The 17,884-nt window shown below is 43.5% G+C and overlaps 1 protein-coding gene across 50 annotated transcripts in view; it reads left to right on the top strand.

Annotated features, from left to right (window-relative positions):
* Positions 1 to 17,884, top strand: part of eya4 (EYA transcriptional coactivator and phosphatase 4) — a 428,611-nt gene that overhangs the window by 230,590 nt on the left and 180,137 nt on the right. For all 50 annotated transcript variants that reach the window (XM_078212520.1, XM_078212514.1, XM_078212513.1 and 47 more), the window contains one exon: positions 1,867 to 1,916. In XM_078212520.1, the coding sequence (XP_078068646.1) occupies positions 1,867 to 1,916 (50 nt within the window). The remainder of the gene's footprint in view (positions 1 to 1,866; positions 1,917 to 17,884) is intronic.

The following is a 17,884-nucleotide window of genomic DNA, read 5'->3' as shown; positions in this document are numbered from 1 at the left end:
CTAGTCTCTCCCACAAGAGTAAACATATTCTCAAGGGCCACTAGGGATGGCCAATAAATGCTGGCCTAGCCGGAGATACCCATATCCCATTAATGAATTTGTAAAAAATCCTCAGTGCCAAATCCCCCCTCAGGACCTTACACGTTAGTAAGATTGCCTCTCATTCTTCTAAACTCCAATGGATACAGCCCCAACCTTCCAACTTTTCCTCATCTGGGGAGGTGATGGCCTAAGTGGTATTACCGCTAGACTATTAATCCAGAAACTCTCCTAATGTTCTGGGACCCGGGTTCGAATCCTGCCACGGCAGATGGTGGAATTTGAATTCAATTTTAAAAATCTGGAATTAAGAATCTACTGACGGTCATGAAACCATTGTCAAAAAAATCCATCTAGTTCATTAATGCCCTTTAGAGAAGGAAATCTGCCATCTTTAACCTGGTCTGGCTGACATGTGACTCCAGAGCCACAACAATGTGGTTGACTCTCAACTGCCTTCTGAACAAGGGCAACTAGGAATGGACAATAAATGCTGGCCAACCAGCAACACCCATGTACCACGAATGAATAAAAAAAATTCCCTCATCCCAGGAATTGAACGAATCTTCTCTGAATCACTACTAATGCAATTATGACCTTTCTTAAATAAGGAGACCAAAACTTGACACACCACTCTAAATGTGGCTTCATCAATATCCTGCACAACTGTAGCAAAACGTCCCTACATTTATAATAAAAACAGAAAATGCATGGCAGCATCTGTGGAGAGAGATATTACTCTTTTACAGAACTTGTGTTAGTTTATCCAGCATTTCTGTTTTTATTTCAGATTTCTAGCATCCACAGTATTTTGCTTTAATCCCTACTTTGATATTCCACTCCTCTTGAAGTGAAAGACAACGGCCAAAAATCTTCCATCTCGCCTGCTGCCGGAATCGTAGCAGGCAAGACAGAAAATTTAGTGAACCATACAAAGGCCTGTTGAACTCGGGGGAATTTCCGATCTTGGTGCTTGTGTGGCCAGAGAATTCCACCCTTTGCCTTTCTAATCACTTGCTGTACCTACAGACTGATCTTTTGTGATTCATGTACCAGGATATCCAGATCCCTCTGAACCGTAAAGTTCTGCAATCTCTCTCCATTTAGATAATGTATTGCTTTTCAATGCTTCCTGCCAAAATGGACAAGTTCACCTTTTCCCCATGTTATTCCCATCTATTATACCTTTGCCACTAATTTAACTATCTCTATCCCTTTAAGGACTCCTAATGTCTTCACAACTAACTTTCCTACCTATGTGTCATCAGCAAATTTTGCATCTATATATTCAGTTCCTTCATCCAAATCATTCATACAGATTGTAAATAGTTGAGGCCACAGCAATGATCCCTGTGGCACTCCACCTGTTATACCTTGCCAGCCTAAAAATGACCAATTAATGCCTATTCTCTGTTCCCTGAAAGTTAACCAATCTTCTATCCACGCAATATGTTACTCCCTGCACCATGAATTCATATGGCTGTTCCAGTCAAGATGCAGGTTAAGAGCAGATCAGAAAGAAAGGCATAACTTGGTGCAGACAGTATAATTTTCTTCTTTTTGCATTTCACATTTCTATTGAGTTTGGGGAAGTGTGTTTGGAGCTGTTCCTGTGCAGTAGTGGATTGCACTGTTTGGCATTATGTAATTCTGCTATAAAGGTTTAAGAAAGTGTTTAACGGAGATCATTGTGGGCAGTACAGTAACATAAAGACATATATTCGTGGATAATTCTTGCTTGTTAGCGATCTGAATACTGTACATGCATTTGATAAATGCTGTTGTTACTCCATGAGATAAGTAATTGGTAGCGGTTTACTCTTGCAGGTAAAGAAAACACAGCCAGATTCAGATGTTACAGAGCCTCAGAACGCCAGGTAATTGAGCATTTCCATGTTTTTAAATCTTTAATATAAGTAAGCCAGTATTTGCTGCCCATTTGCGAATGCAGAATCATTAATTAAGAACCTGGCCCATTGTTAAACTGAAATCCAGTGCTTTCTCATTCATTAAACAATCAAAATAATGCTTGCAGATGGAAAGTTTTAAAGCAATGAAAATATTAAAATGAACATGGAATCACCATTGGGAGAATTTGTGGAGTGATATGGTGATATCAACAAATTCTTAGTTTTGACTCTAGCATTCAAGATGTAGATGCAATTAGCAAATCCGGGTCCTGGAATTTACCATCTTATAAAAGCAGTAAATGTTTTAATGTTAGCATTCAACTTTGCATGGTATGCTTGTAAAATTGAAATCAAAGGAAGCCAGTTTGTCTTTTACAGATGTCACTGAAATAAAATTTCTATAACATTTCTGTAACATTTTGATTTTTGTTTGTATAGAAATAAATAATTGACTAAAATATTTTGGGCTAAATTAAATAAGATGTGAAATTACAAGATTTTAGAATATTCCAGTACTTTATCTCACCTGCACAATGGACAAACTCTGATGATTGTTAAACTTTGAACCCTAATAATGTAAAGACTCCAAACTGATGATCGGAATGCTATTGTACTCAGTTTTTTCTATTTTTTTGTTTCTTATGTTTAATTGGAATGACTGATTCAGCACTTGACTGCACCAGAAGTTGATTTTTCAATAAACAAATAAACCCTTTTTTTTTAATAAAATAATTGTTTGGGTTTGGCATAAAAAAATAGATTGTCACTGAAATAATGTTTCCACATTTTCAGTGTACAATGGGATATATTTCAAGCACTGTTCCTATTGTTGGCCTGTTCAGTTGATTACAGTTCAATAACCAATTAAAGCATAGAAATGCAACATAACAAATCATTATTTATTCACGTTATTATCCAAGCACAGCATTTGGACTATCAGCTAAATTAAACTGATTCAGGTGTAAAATATTGCTGAATTGTTTGTTTATTAATTGCACAAGATATTCAGTGTGGGGAGTTCATTCCTAATTCGTTTTTACCTACTACCACTAGCTTCAGAAATTTAGCATATTAAACTGTTTAAATTTAGATTCAGTTTCAGACTGAGTGACTTGTTGGGTTGTTGTGGTATTAATATTACTGATAGACTATTTTTGTAGTAGCAGTATGCAGAAGTCCTGATCCAAGCAAACCAGTTCATTTATCAGATCTCAGCCATACATCAGCCCTTCTCTTGTTACATAAATGCATTTGAAAATAGATGCAGATATAGAAAATATGCAGCAGAGTAATTTTTAATGGGCTGTGTGTTGCACATTATTGCATTCCTGTTACAAGTAGTTTTTTTTGTTCCATTTTAACCTTTAAAATGCTAATCACAGCTTTTATTGTGTTAATTACAAAGCAGAGAAACAGAAGTGACTGAACCATCCCTGGGTGGGTGGATCAGTAAACTTCACAGAATCACAAAATTGTTGCAGCACAAAAAAGGCCATTCAGCCCGTCATGTCTGCACCAGCTCTCCAAGGAAGCAACTTACGTAGTCCCACTCTCCTCGCCTTCCCATAGTCCTGCTTCAGAAGTAAACTTCAAATCAGTGTTATGTAACCTCTCAGTCTTTGCCTTCTCAAATATTAAATTAATTGCACTCAGTTGATAAATGTAATAGCTTACTGAATAAATTATATTTAGTTATCTAATTAACAGAGAACAAGACAACAGATTGCAGATAACTTTTGCCTAAAATGTATTATTTGTTTTGCACGCTGGTGGTGTGATAAATATGAGCAAGCATATATTTATGTGTTTTATTTTTATAAATAATGTTGGCGCCATGTACATGGTTTTGGAATGCAGAAACTTAATATAAGATAATAATAAATAGGAGCAGGAGTGGACCGTTCAGCCCAGCAAGCCTATCTGGTTGTGGCGCTAACCCTACTTTCCTGCCTGCCTCCCATAACCCTTGATTCCCTGGATGATCAAAAATCTGTCTAACTCAGCCTTGAATAGATTCAATGACCCAGCCTTGACTGCTCCCTGTGGAAGAGATTTTAAAAGACCAATGACCCACTGAGAGAAGAAATTCTTCCTGAAATTCATCTTCACTAATTTCCTATAGCGAAGGAAATCTCCTGTCCTTGCCTGTTCTGGTCTACTTGTGACTCCAGACCCACAGCAATGTGGTTGACTCTTAAAATACCCTCTGGGAAGGCCTAGCCAGCCACTCAGTTGGATCAAATCACTGCAAAGTTAATAAGAAGGAATTAAACTGGATGGACCACCTGGCATCAATCTAGGCACTGGAAATAGCAATGGCAAACCTGCCCTGTTGACCCTGCAAGGTCCTCCAGGCTAGTCATAGTTATGCCCATGGGATCAAACCTTACAGATAATGTCCCAGACACCACCGACACCATTCTTGAGTATGTCCTGTCCCACCTGATTTCCACGTTTTCTCAGGCATCAAGAAGTCCAACCATGAAAGTCCTATCCCAAGGGAGAGCCTTGAGGATAACCCTTTTCCCCAGCCCAAGACCCCCCCCAACTCCCAAGTCCATTGAGGGTCCCCCATCTGCAGCCTGGCAGCGGCAGAGGAGCCTCTAGGCAGAGTTGGAGGCAGCACTTATCTCCTCCCACCCCTCGGGATTCACGGCACCAGGTCCCCAGTGGTCAGGACCAGGAGAGATTGGCACCCGTGGGACTTCCAGCTGCCCCCCAGGAGCATACCGGGAAGCCAGAGTTTCCGACCCCAAACCCAGTAATGACATTCAAGTGTATTTAAATCAGTTGCGATCACGTTTTGCCCCACTCTGGGTGAGAACCCGTTCGGGCCAGGTGTAGCGGGCCAGGATACTCACAAAGGGTTGGATGCTCAGCAAGAATCCCAATTTGGTCTTCTCACCCAATTCAACAGGCCACTGCGAAATCTGGCTGGGGCTAATGGCCCCAGGAAATTGCCCCATCGTCTATCCTATGCTCTAATGTCCAGAATTAATGGGCCGTAACTTCCTCAGAGTGGCAATCTCCATCAGTTGCCACTCTGAATGAAGGTACATTGCTGAAATTGCACAGCAGACTGGAGATGACAGGCCAGAATAGAGAGGACAAGGAGGACAGGACTGGAGGGAAGGGTGACCTGGAAAGTGGGTGGGGTGGGAGTCAGAACTTATTGGGGGGTGTGAGGCCAGTGGAAGGTGCCATTGGAGCAGAGGGGGTGGTCGGAGCAGAGTGGGGGAGATGGTGGTCGTGTTGGACCAGGAGGTGGGAGGGTTTGATCAGGGTAAAGGTGGTGTAGTGGATCCCCTGGGGATGTTATGTGCGTGCGGGGTGTCCTGAGCGAGGCTGGGTTTGGGTGTTTAGGTAGCTGCTCTTGAGTTAGAAATGTGTTTTTCTTTCTAACTTTCAGAGTAACTATCAGGGTAAAGCTGGCAGAGTCATCCAAAGTTAGCAATTTAAATCACTTCTGTCAGATGGTTCTCGGTCGAACGCAATTGTCCGGTGGAAATTAGCACCTCTGGGCAATTATTGGGTGGACCCTTATGTGGGAACTTCCTCAATAGATTCCCCAGCGCATCATTGGGGTACCCCCCAAATATAACCCTGGAGAATCAAGAAGTTATTGGCCAATATGAGTTAAACCTGAATTAACAGGCAAATTGCGGTTGAATATAAACTATAAATTGCACCTTAAATGGCAGATACAACAAAGCTAGATATTACGAATTGGCTCAGCAGTCCACTCAGATTTTGGTGATCACATTTAATCACAAAACTCTTCAAACTCTGTCTTCCTCTTGAGGAATTTCAGCTCCTCTCTGGTTAGTTGTCAGCTGTATTGATTGGGAATTAGACGAGCTCCTAGACAAAGTTCCACAGACACGGTCTTCACCGAAAATGGCACACATCTGCAGAACTCCTGCTCAACTCGATCTGGATGGCATAGATCCACTACCATTATCTTCAATTAACAGAAACAGCCACTGCAACTTATTCTCTTCACCTATTCTCAAATTTTGAGTCTAATCTCTTTTTTTTTATTCTTCTTCGGTTTGTCTGTTCTGCTCCTGTGAACTCACCAACTACTACTACATCGTGTGGACTGATCTGTGTCCTTTCATAGTCAATAAGTTTTATTTCAATTTCCCCACCTTAACTTGCTCCTGATTTCATTTGGAGATTGGGATGTTCAGTTTCATTTCTATGTTGACCTGTTCTGCTTCCCTTTTAGTTTCATTTTCTGTTCAGCTTCTGTTCAGAGTTAGTCTGCCTCAAAAACATACAAATTGAATTTAAAAATATAAATCCCCTCACAGCAGTCTCTCTCCATTTAAATAATATTCTGATTTTCTCTTCTTCCTCTCAATATGGAGAACCTCATGTTTTTACAGATTATACCCATCTGCCAAATATTTGCCCGTTCACTTGTATTCACTTAACCTATATCCTCTAGCAGACTCTTGGTATCCTCCTTAAAACTTTGTTTCCTACCTATCTTTGTATCATCAGGAAACTTGGCTACAATACAGGCAGTCCCTTCATTCAATTTGTTAATATAGGTTGTAAATAGTTGAGGCCCCTGTATTGATCCCTCCCTCCACTAGTTACAGTTTGCCAACCTTAAAATTACCTATTTACCCAATTCCTGTTAGTTAGCCAATTGTCTATCCATGTCTATCCGTGCTGATATATCAACATCAACACATTTTATGTGACACCTTATTGATTGCCATTGGGAATCCAAATACACAACGGGCCCGATTTTACCAAAATTCGGGCGCGAAATCGCGGTATAGTTGGGCGTTGGGCCTAAAACGCGATCTGCACCCGACTCATGGCAGATCGCGTCTTTACCGAGCCCCGATCCGGGCGCCGTTCCGGTGCGCGCCCGAATCGGCCGGCGTGACGATTTAAATGTATTTGCATGCATTTAAATCGACTTAATGAAGCTCGCGCCCAACTTTACCGACGAATACGACTTTACCAGGTTGCGGCCCATTTCGCGTCCGCGCACTAAACGACCTGCTAAATAAAAGTCCGAATAGGACTCCAATTCAGCAGGGGAACCACCGAAGCCAATTCCCCCCCCGACCATCCTTCGCGGACCCGCCCCCCCCCGCAAACCACCCCCGCAACCCCCCGGGATCGGACCCCCCTGGGAGGCACACCCCCAACCTAGCTTGATCGCTGGTCTCCCTCCACCATCCTTCCGATCTGCAGTCCGTCGACAGCCTCCTACACCTTCCTGGCCTTGCTCTGCCTTTCCCTGGCGGGGGGGGGAGGAGAAGGGGAGTGACGTGTCTCCCCTGGGGGGGGGGATGGAGAAGGGGAGTGACGTGTCTGCCCCTAGGAGTGGGAGGGGGGGGGGCGCTGCCAGTCTGCGGCCGATCCCTCCTCCCCACCGGAGGAGGGATCGGAGGAGGGATCCCCTCCCCCAACAGGGGCAGACACGTCACTCCCCTTCTCCATTCTCTATCCACCCCCCCGCCCAGGGGCAGACACGTCACTCCCCTTCTCCATCCCCCCCCCCCCCCCCCCCCGCCCCCCAAGGGAAAGGCAAAGCAGCACAGACAGCAGAGAGGATGAAAGGAATTCCCTTTGGAGGATAATGTCCACATTATAATCACAGGAACTAAAAACCTGACAGTCTAAAATCTGGGGTAATATTTCAAAATGTATATCCTCCCATCCCTGTCCTGTAATATTATCCCAGATTTTGGACTGTCAGGTTTTTAGTTCCTGTGATTATAACGTGGACATTATCCTCCAAAGGGAATTCCTTTCATCCTCTCTGCTGTCTGAGCTGCTTTGCCTTTCGCGCCCGGGCGCGCTGCCTGCGGTCTGTTCCGAACTGTGCATGCGCAATTGGAGCTCCGGCCGCTCCAACAGCGCTAAGCCCCACCCAATAGACTGGCGCCGAAAAAAGGCATATGGGTGCGCTGGAGCGCGGTTGCCGGGCGCGGATCCGTTTGACGACCGGACTCGGCACTTAGTCCCGATTTGATAAAATCGGCCCCGACATCTAAAAGTTCCCCTTTATCCATCCAGCTTGTTACATCCATAAGGAACTCTGATGAATATGTCAAGCATGATTTCTCTTTCATAAATCCATGTTGACTTATCATGTGATGACTTTGTAAATGTCCTTCCACAACCTCCTTAAGAATGGATTTCAACGTTTTTAATTGATAGATGTTTGACTAGCTGGCTTATAGTTTCCTGCTTTCTGTCTCCCTCCTTTCTCAAATAGTAGTAATCTTTGTAGTTTTCCAATCTGCTGGGATTTTTCCAGAATTTTGTTAATTTAGCAAGGTTACAAACAGCGCATCCATTATCTCTGCAGTTGATTCCTTTGACACCTTAGGATGTAGGCTGAAACAAAATCCCAGTTATTTAGAAACAAAATAAGAAAATCAGACACATGCCTACGTCAGAAGCCCCCTTCTGAAGTTGGGTGCACCCCTTCCTTCCCCCACCCACCACTCCCTCCTGTCCAAGGTATGGTGGCTGCTGGACCTCCCACACCTTTCGCCTCTCTCCTGGGACCCCAGTTATCCCCGTCTCTATGCCTCAGGTCTTCCCTACCCTCCACATCCTGAGACCTCTTGAATTTACCTGGGCCTCCAGTGCCTGGATTTAGGCTCTGACATCTTGCTGCATTTTACTTCTGTCCATTGCAGCGCTGTCGCTGCAGAGCTTACAGGGCTGCTAGCCAATCTGATAGGCTGGTAGTTCTCTAAGGTAGGTCTTCCTCCTGAATGAGGGGTGCAAGTCCCACGGTAATGCTCATTCGAGCTCAAAATGGCTGCGCGGCACACTTTGGATGGTGGGAAGCAAGACCCCACCATCAAATTCAGGCCATGGGAATTTTGAACAGTCCATTGTTCACCTTTTGAAAGTTGCTATTAACCATACACCTTTAGCTAACTAAGGTGGCAATGAGCACAACACATTAACTGTGGGGTGAATGCTTTGTCTACTGTGAATCCATGTTCTCAGGCAACTTGTTCTTACCAAAGGTAATACTGAATCTGTTAATGTTACAATTTGAGTAACTTCAGTGCCAGTGTTTAACTGCTCCATCATTGAATTAACTCTGGGGAGAAAATTGTACATTTCTCTATTGATGAGTTTTCAGGCTGGAGAGGGGAGCTATAAAATTCCTGTGGTGGCCTTTTCCTCCACCCACTCACGCACCCCTACAATTTTACGATCTGACAAGCAAGATCTAGGACAGCCTCCCCAAACACTCACCCCAATTGAGGCCCTTATGTGGCCAATTAATAGCCACTTAATGGCTTCTGGTGCTGCTGGGACCAGATTGCCTGGCAGCTCTCTGAGGTGGAGCTTCCTCTCACGTGAGAGGCAGAAGTCCCATCTCCAGCCGATTAATGCTCTGCTGCAGGGAAAGCCAGTATCGGCAGGAGGTGCGTTCAACACCCACTCTTTGGATTATGGAAGGGAAACACTGCCATCCTCCAAACCCTGGCCCAGATCAAGGGGGGAGCCCCATGCCACCTGCGGAAAATCGCACAGTTCTGTGAAAGCTCATTGCCAAGACCTTAACAAATGTCAACAATTCTTTATCTAGAATTAGTTACCAGTCTCACTTACTTTTGAGAGAGTAAAAAGAAAACAATAACGTAAAAAATGTCAAAACTGGCAGCTGCAGTTTATCTTGCTGCTTCCGCTGGTTTTATTACCCAATTTTTGCTGTCATGGTCATTTAACAGTTGTGGGAAATATCCCATCTGTTACAAAATTCCTCCCGCACCCCATAAAAAAAAATCTGAATGTTAAATTTTCCACCCAAGTATCATTATTTTAGAAACTGACCTAGAATTATATATATAAAAAAAGAATCTCCCTGCCTCTAATCTCTGATGGTTAGTATGAATAAAAGTTGACACAATACATGGAGCGGCGTTAAAATGTACCTGAGCAACAACAACCTCTGTCTAACTGCACTCATCTTGTCTAGTTGAATCATGCATATACAATATGTTACAGATCCTTTTCAAGATACGATTATAAAGTATAATGCTTAAATTACCTACTTTATGTATCCATTTTGTGCCCCCTGCCATTATAATTTGTGATGGCTAAGTGAAATGCTGCCGAAGGATGTGTTCTACTTAAATGGACAACCACATTAAGCATTTATGTTGAACTATGGATTGGTCTCCACAGTTTCATGATTAATAATTTTACTTCAATCACTGCAAATGATACTAGTTTAATTGGTAAACATCATCCATTAAATTAGGGACTTATTGTAAACTTATATGAAGTTTATTTAAAAAGGGCAACATCGACAGGCTGTAAAATCCAGAATAAATAAGTGAAAACCTTTGCTTAGCTCTAGCACCATAAAACATTTAAATGCTTGACAATACCCTGCACTTTTTTGGCAGGTGTTCCTGTTAAGAACAAAGAACAGTACAGCAGAGAAACAGGCCCTTCGGCCCACAAATCTGTGCTGACACAGATGCCTCTCTCATCTAATATTTTCTTGCCTCTGCGTGGTCCATGTCCCTCTATTTCCTGCCTATTCATGTACCTATCCAGGTGCCTCGTGAACGTTGTTATAGAATCTGCTTCCACCACCTCCTCCGACAGCACGTTCCAGGCATTCACCACCCTCTGTGTGAAAAACTTGCCCCTTACATCTCTTTTAAACTTTCTCCCCTCTCACTTTCAACCTATGCTCCCAAGTAATTGACCCTTCGACCTTGGGAAAAAGACTCTGACTATCCACTCTATCCAAGCCTGTTATAATCTTGTAAACCTCTGTCAGGTTCCCCCCACATCGTCCAATGCTGCAATGAAAACAATCCAAGTTTGTTCAACCTTTCTCTATAGTCCATATCCTCCAAACCAGGCAACATCCTGGTAAATCTCTTCTGCACCCTTTCTAATGCATCAACATCCTTCCGGTAGTATGGCAACCAGAATTGTACACAATACTCCAAATGCGACCTAACCAAAGTCTTATACAACTGCAATATGATTTTCCGATTCCTATACTCAACGCCCCGACAGATGAAGGCCACTCACCTTCTTGACCACTTTGTCCACCTGAGTTGCCACCTTCAGGGAACTGTGGATCTGCACGGCTAGATCCCTCTGTATGCTAATATTTCTAAGTTCCACATTATCTGTATTTGAGGATGGCCACTGGATTGTCTTCCTTCACATGCTAATCTCAAGGAGAATTCACTGACCCACTATACTTACTCAGGATTTGAAATGTTATGCAACCAATTGAATGAAATTATTTGTAAGCTATACATTCAGTTGAGTTACGAAAATCAGAATGTTTTTTCTGTCAAAGCGGCCTATTTTGTAAAATGGAACAATATGGTATTCTTCACAGTACTGTTATCCTCGGCTTCCCTCAGTGATTTTTTTCCAGAATAAGATGTCCTCATATTACCTCCTGCCTGGGTCAGATGGGCCTGACCAACATTCTTCTGCAATTTCCTCAGCTACCCTTACTAACCTGACCCCCAGAAAACTGATTGTATGATAGTCTCTTTGGAAGATGTCACTTGGAGGCAGCCATTTTGGATATCCAAGAAGCTTGCAGAAACTTTAACTGCACAATCGCTTTGATTGGTTGTTGCTTTGGAAGTCTGAAGACATACCCAGACAGTTTTTAACAAGTACTTGAGAAAGTAACTGTTGTTGTAGTGTGGAAATGGATTTTGTAATTGCAGTAATTCTATGCCTATGAGGAGGTGAAGGATAAGTGTATAGAAGAGATTAGGTTGCAGATTCTTGGAGTGAGACATCAGAGAAATAATTCACTTCCAATATATCACCGAGTTTGCAAACCTGTAAAGTCTTACTTAGATTTTTCTTTCCATCAGTTCCTCAGAAGACTTTACTTGCCTGGAGGCAATTGAAGAGTACTATAAGGTCCATAAGACAACAGAAATATTACTAAAGCAACCATATTTATTTGATATGTTATGGACAGGAGAGCAGTTAATTTAAACAGCCCTGTTTTCTCCTCTTGCCACACATCCATAAACCTTTGCTTCCCCCTTCATAACGGGTGGCATATTTCCCAATCTCTTGGTTTTGGTATGATCCAATTTCTATTAATAACCCCCACAACAAACATGTGATAGGGTGAGCTCAAAGGATTTGTTTATTTGCACGCACTCAAAATGAGGGAGGGGGGTTGACCACATAGCCCCCTGGGCAATCATACAGTAAGAGAGGGATAGAGAAAGATTTACAGGGCAAAGGCCACAGAGAAAAGAACTATTGTGTCCTCAGTCCAGAACTAAAGTCCAAAGAGGTACCCGTTCAAGGAGGTCTGCAGGTTGAAACCCGATGCTTCACTTCTCCAGTAGAGGTGGCTTTATATGAGAAGGTAGACACACAGACATGAATCGGCAATGGTAGTGCCAATAGAAACAATGTAGATGGAGCCAGGTATTCAGCCTGGCAGAGCCACTTTGATTGATTGACAGCTTGTGATTTCTACAAAATGATTGTGGTTTCAAAAAGAGGAAACAAAACCATAGGCTGTCAATCAGGCTTAGACTCTGTCAATGTTGGGTCAGGATCAATGGGGTACATGAGGTGCATTCAACCATGAAGGGAAATGAAAATAAACGCAGGTAGTTGGAGGATGATAGAAATCCATTGAGCTGTCAGGCGATTAGTTTTCAAGGCACTGCACGTTGAATTTGTTACAGATCAAAGGTTTCCATTGGAATGGAGAGAGTTTCAAAGATTTCAGCTTGGCAGGAAGCCTCAGCAACTTCAAACCGAAGTTGAAGTTTGCAGAGGGAATAGGGAGTCTGCGGGGGAAGGGAGGCTGAGAGGGACTTGAGTTGGGTCTCCCTCATGCCCACATAGTGTGTGGGTGGTAGAATGCCCCTATTTTCAGAGGGACTGGCGGTACTCCTCTGGACCCTTGCGATCCAGCACACCATGTTCTTGTTTGTGGTAGCAACTGTAAAGCCCGGCTGGTGCTGTTCCTGTTGGCGGGCCGGGTGAATGTCAGAAGTTTCCCCCCCACAAGTGAAATTGACATCTGCTCTCTGTCAGAGGACTTCAGAGCTGTCTGCTCTCACTTGTAGCTTCTGACGGGAAGAAAGGAAAATCTCTGCTGCAGAATATAGAGTACTGCAATGATTTAAAATCCCGCCAGGTGACCAGGGGCCTGGAGATTACAGTGACCTGGTCACTTCAGAATTTTCACAACTGACAGGCAGGAATGCAGATGTTGATCACAGAGCTGCCTGAAGTCACCATGCCAGGGATGATCTTCAGGTTTGCCAGGGTTAGAAGAGACAGTCCAGCCACGACACCCCATCCCAGGGAAGAGTGGCGAGATCAATCCTTGCCCCAGCCTGAGCCCACTGAACCCCTAGGACACTTGATGGACCCTTCCTCTGCAGGCTGGCAGCAGCAGAGGGGCAAACGACCACTGAACCTATCTCTTCGGAGTCCAAGGTGCCAGGCCAGGGTGTCAGTGCCAGGAGACAGTGCATTGTTGGCACTGCCAAGGAGCTGGGCCTGAAGGGAGACTGAGTGGGTGGGTGGTGGATTGCCGGGGGTTTGGGTGGGGTGGGGGGGGGGGGGGGGGGCAGGTGAGATGAGTGGGGTGTGAGGAGGGTGAGAGGGAGGTGGGCTGAAAGGGAAGCAGGAAATGATTAGGGAGTCTGAGGGAGAAGGAAGGCTGTGAGGGCTTGAGTTGGGTCACCCTCATGCCCGCATGGTGTGTGGGTAGCAGAATGCCCCTCTTTTCTGAGGGACTGGTGGTGCTCCTCTGGAGCCTTGCGATCTAGCACACCATGTTCCCGTTTGCGGGTAGCAACTATAAAGTCGGCCAGTGCCGTTCCTGTTGGCGGGCCGGGTGAATGTCGGGAGGCTGGCGAATTGGCTTTCAAACCTACTAATAATATTCAAATTATTGGGTTTCCATAATTATCGGATTGCCGCCTGCTCTGGGACAACACCTTCCAAACCTACGACCATCCCCATCTACAGGATAAGGGCAGCAGAAACCTGAAAACACCACCACCTGCAAGTTCCCCTCCGAGCCACTCAGCATCCTGACTTAAAAATATATGATGTGGAGAAATATAAATTAAAAATATATCACCATTCCTTCGCAGTCAAAATCCTGGAATTCCCCCCCTAATGGCAACCCACAGCACGTGGATTGCAACGTTTCAAGAAAGCAGCTTGCCAATATCTTCGAAAGGGATGGGCAACAAATGCTGACTAGCAGCAACTCCTATGTCCCACGAATGGATAAAAAAAAGTTTCCATAGAACTTTAAGAAAGAAAAGAGTAAACAAAGTGAGCATTGGTCCTGTAGAAAGTGAGTCTGGAGACCTAATAATGGAAAATAAGGAAATGGCAGATGAATTAAACAAGTATTTTGCATCAGTCTTCAATATCGAGGATATAAGTAACATCCAGAAATAGCTGTAAATAAGAAAAAGAGGGAGGAACCCGGGAAAACTACAGCCACCAGGGAAGTGGTACTGAGCAAATTGTTGGAGCTGTGGGCTGACAAGTCGCTGGGTTCTGATGGACTTCATCCCAGAGTCTTAAAATAAGTGGTGGATGAAATAGTTGGTAGTAATTTTCTAACAGTAAGAGACAGCAGGAAACTACAGGCCCACTGGCTTAACATTTGTCAAAGGGAAATGTTAGAAGCTATTATTAAAGATGTTATTACAGGACACTCGGAAAAATTCAAGGTAATCAGGCAGAGTCAACATGGTTTACTAAAGGGGAAATCATGTTCAACCAATTTATTGGAGTTCTTTGAAGAAGTAACACGTGATGTGGGTAAATGGAGAATCAGTGGATGTTATCTATTTGGATTTCCGGAAGTAATTTGGTAAGGCAGCACATCAAAGGTAATTGCAGGAAATAAAAGCTCATGGTATAGGGGGTAACATATTGACACAGATAGAAGATTGGCTAGCTAACAGGATGTGGAGATGCCGGCGTTGGACTAGGGTAAACACAGTAAGAAGTTTAACAACACCAGGTTAAAGTCCAACAGGTTTATTTGGTAGCAAAAGCCACACAAACTTTCAGAGCTCCAAGCCCCTTCTTCAGCTGAGTGGGAATTCTGTTCACAAACAGGGCATATAAAGACACAAACTCAATTTACATGAATAATGGTTGGAATGCGAATACTTACAACTAATCAAGTCTTTAAGAAACAAAACAACGTGAGTGGAGAGAGCATCAAGACAGGCTAAAAAGATGTGGTAACATATTGACACAGATAGAATATTGGCTAGCTAACAGGATGTGGAGATGCCGGCGTTGGACTGGGGTAAACACAGTAAGAAGTTTAACAACACCAGGTTAAAGTCCAACAGGTTTATTTGGTAGCAAAAGCCACACAAGCTTTCGGAGCTCCAAGCCCCTTCTTCAGGTGAGTGGGAATTCTGTTCACAAACAGGGCATATAAAGACACAAACTCAATTTACATGAATAATGGTTGGAATGTTACAACTGTGGGGGAGCACTTCAGCGGTCACGGGCATTCGGCCTCTGATATTCGGGTAAGCGTTCTCCAAGGCGGCCTTCGCGACACACGACGGCGCAGAGTCGCTGAGCAGAAATTGATAGCCAAGTTCCGCACACACGAGGACGGCCTCAACCAGGATATTGGGTTCATGTCACACTATTTGTAACCCCCACAGTTGCCTGGACCTGCAGAGTTTCACTGGCTGTCTTGTCTGGAGACAATACACATCTTTTTAGCCTGCCTTGATGCTCTCTCCACTCACGTTGTTTTGTTTCTTAAAGACTTGATTAGTTGTAAGTATTCGCATTCCAACCATTATTCATGTAAATTGAGTTTGTGTCTTTATATGCCCTGTTTGTGAACAGAATTCCCACTCACCTGAAGAAGGGGCTTGGAGCTCCGAAAGCTTGTGTGGCTTTTGCTACCAAATAAACCTGTTGGACTTTAACCTGGTGTTGTTAAACTTCTTACTAGCTAACAGGAAACAGAGGATAGATATGAATGATTCTTTTTCTGGTTGGCAAGATGTAGTGAGTGGTGTGAAACAGAGATCATTGCTGGTGCCTCAACGTTTAAAAGTTATATAAATGGCTTGGGTGAAGGATAACTTGGAAGCAATGCATGGTTGCTAAATTTGCTGTTAAGTAGGATAGCAAGATGTGAGTAAGACACAAGGAGGCTACAAAGGGATATAGATAAGTTAGGTGAGTGGGCAAAGACCTGAAAAATTGATTATAATGTGGGAGTGTGTGAAATTGTCCATTTGGCAAGAAAAGTTAATAAAGGCATTTTATCTAAATGGTGAGGGATTGTTGAGATGCAGAGGAATCTAGGTGCCCCAGTGCATGAATCATACAAAGTTAATGTGCAGGTACACCAAGTAATTAGGAAAGCTAATAGAATGTTATTGTTTATAGTGAGGGGAATTGAATACAAAAGTAGGGGGTGTTATGATTCTGTTGTACAGGACATTGATGAGACCACATCTGGTGTACTATGTGCAGTATTATTCTCCTTATTTAAGAAGGGTTATAAATGTATTGGAATGAGTTCAGAAAAGGTTTACCAGACTAATACCTGGAATGAGTGGGTTGTCCTTTTCAGGAAGGTTAGACAGGCTAGGTTTGTATTCACTGGAATTTAGAAGAGTAAGAGGCAACTTGATTGAATATTTAAGACTTTGAGTGGTTTTGACATGGTCGATGTGTGGAGGATGTTTCCTCTTGTCGGGGCCATTGTTTAAAATTAAAGGGCTGCTCATTTAGGACTAAGATTAGGAGAATTTATTTTCTCTGAGAGTAGTGAGTCTTTAGAACTTCCTCAAAAGGCAGTGGAAGCAGAGGGCGAGATTTGCCTCCCAACCCACCACGTGTTTCACAGTGGCAGGAAGTGGCCCGCCATTCGCCGGTGGCAGGACCTTCTAGTCCCGCTGTTGTCAATGGGGTTTCCTGTTGTATGCACCCCTCGCCACCGTGAAACACACGGCAAGGGTGTGCCATTGGCAGGACCGAATGATCATGCGAAAGTTCCAGCCTAGTCTTTGAATATTTTTAAGGTAGTGGTAGACAGATTCTTGATAAGCAAGGGGTGAAAGGTTATCAGGGGCAGGTGGGAATGTGGTGTTGAAGTTAAAACCATGATTTTATTGAATGGTGGAGCAGGCTCAAAGGGCTGAAAGATCTACTCCTAATTTATGTGTTCTTATGACACTCGAAGCATTTTCTGAATTAATAGCTGCTCTAGGAGGAACTAATACTTCTATAACCTCGTTCTAGAACTTTGTTGGCGAAATATGTTAGACTGTCATTCTCTTCAGGGTTTCTGCTTAAAATGTGCTACACGTGTCCCAGATCTCAACTGTATGAATGGAAATCATCATACTTACTACATGCTAAATCTATGTTCCCAATCATTCTCCTTTTGAAGATGAGCACCTGATACTTGAGTTCCTCAACTGATAACTGGAAGACTCGCACTGTTTCCACTCCTAGGAGCTCCTGTTTACTCATGTTCAGACTGCCCATAAAGAATTATTTTTGACTCACTAACAGCTTCCTCTCATATGGACATATCTAAAATGATTCTGGGGAAGCTTAAATGCTGGTATAGAATTGGTTGAGGGAGAAATGGCTGTAAAAATTTAATGAGCCCAGCTGTTTCCCTGAGCAGCTGACCTCCTTCATTAAGAAATGCCCTAGAATTTGAATTTTTAAAAATTCATTTGTGGGATGTGGGCGTCGCTGGCTGGCCAGCATTTATTGCCCATCCCTAGTTGCCCTTGTTCCGAGGGTAGTTCAGAGTCAACCACATTGCTGTGGCTCTGGAGTCACAGTAAGAAGTCTCACAACACCAGGTTAATGTCCAACAGGTTTATTTGGTAGTATGAGCTTTCGGAGTGCTGCTCCTTCATCAG

Source organism: Mustelus asterias, chromosome 5 (assembly GCF_964213995.1).
Source record: "Mustelus asterias chromosome 5, sMusAst1.hap1.1, whole genome shotgun sequence".
Lineage (NCBI taxonomy): Eukaryota > Metazoa > Chordata > Chondrichthyes > Carcharhiniformes > Triakidae > Mustelus > Mustelus asterias.
This window is presented reverse-complemented; position numbering and strand designations above follow the sequence as displayed.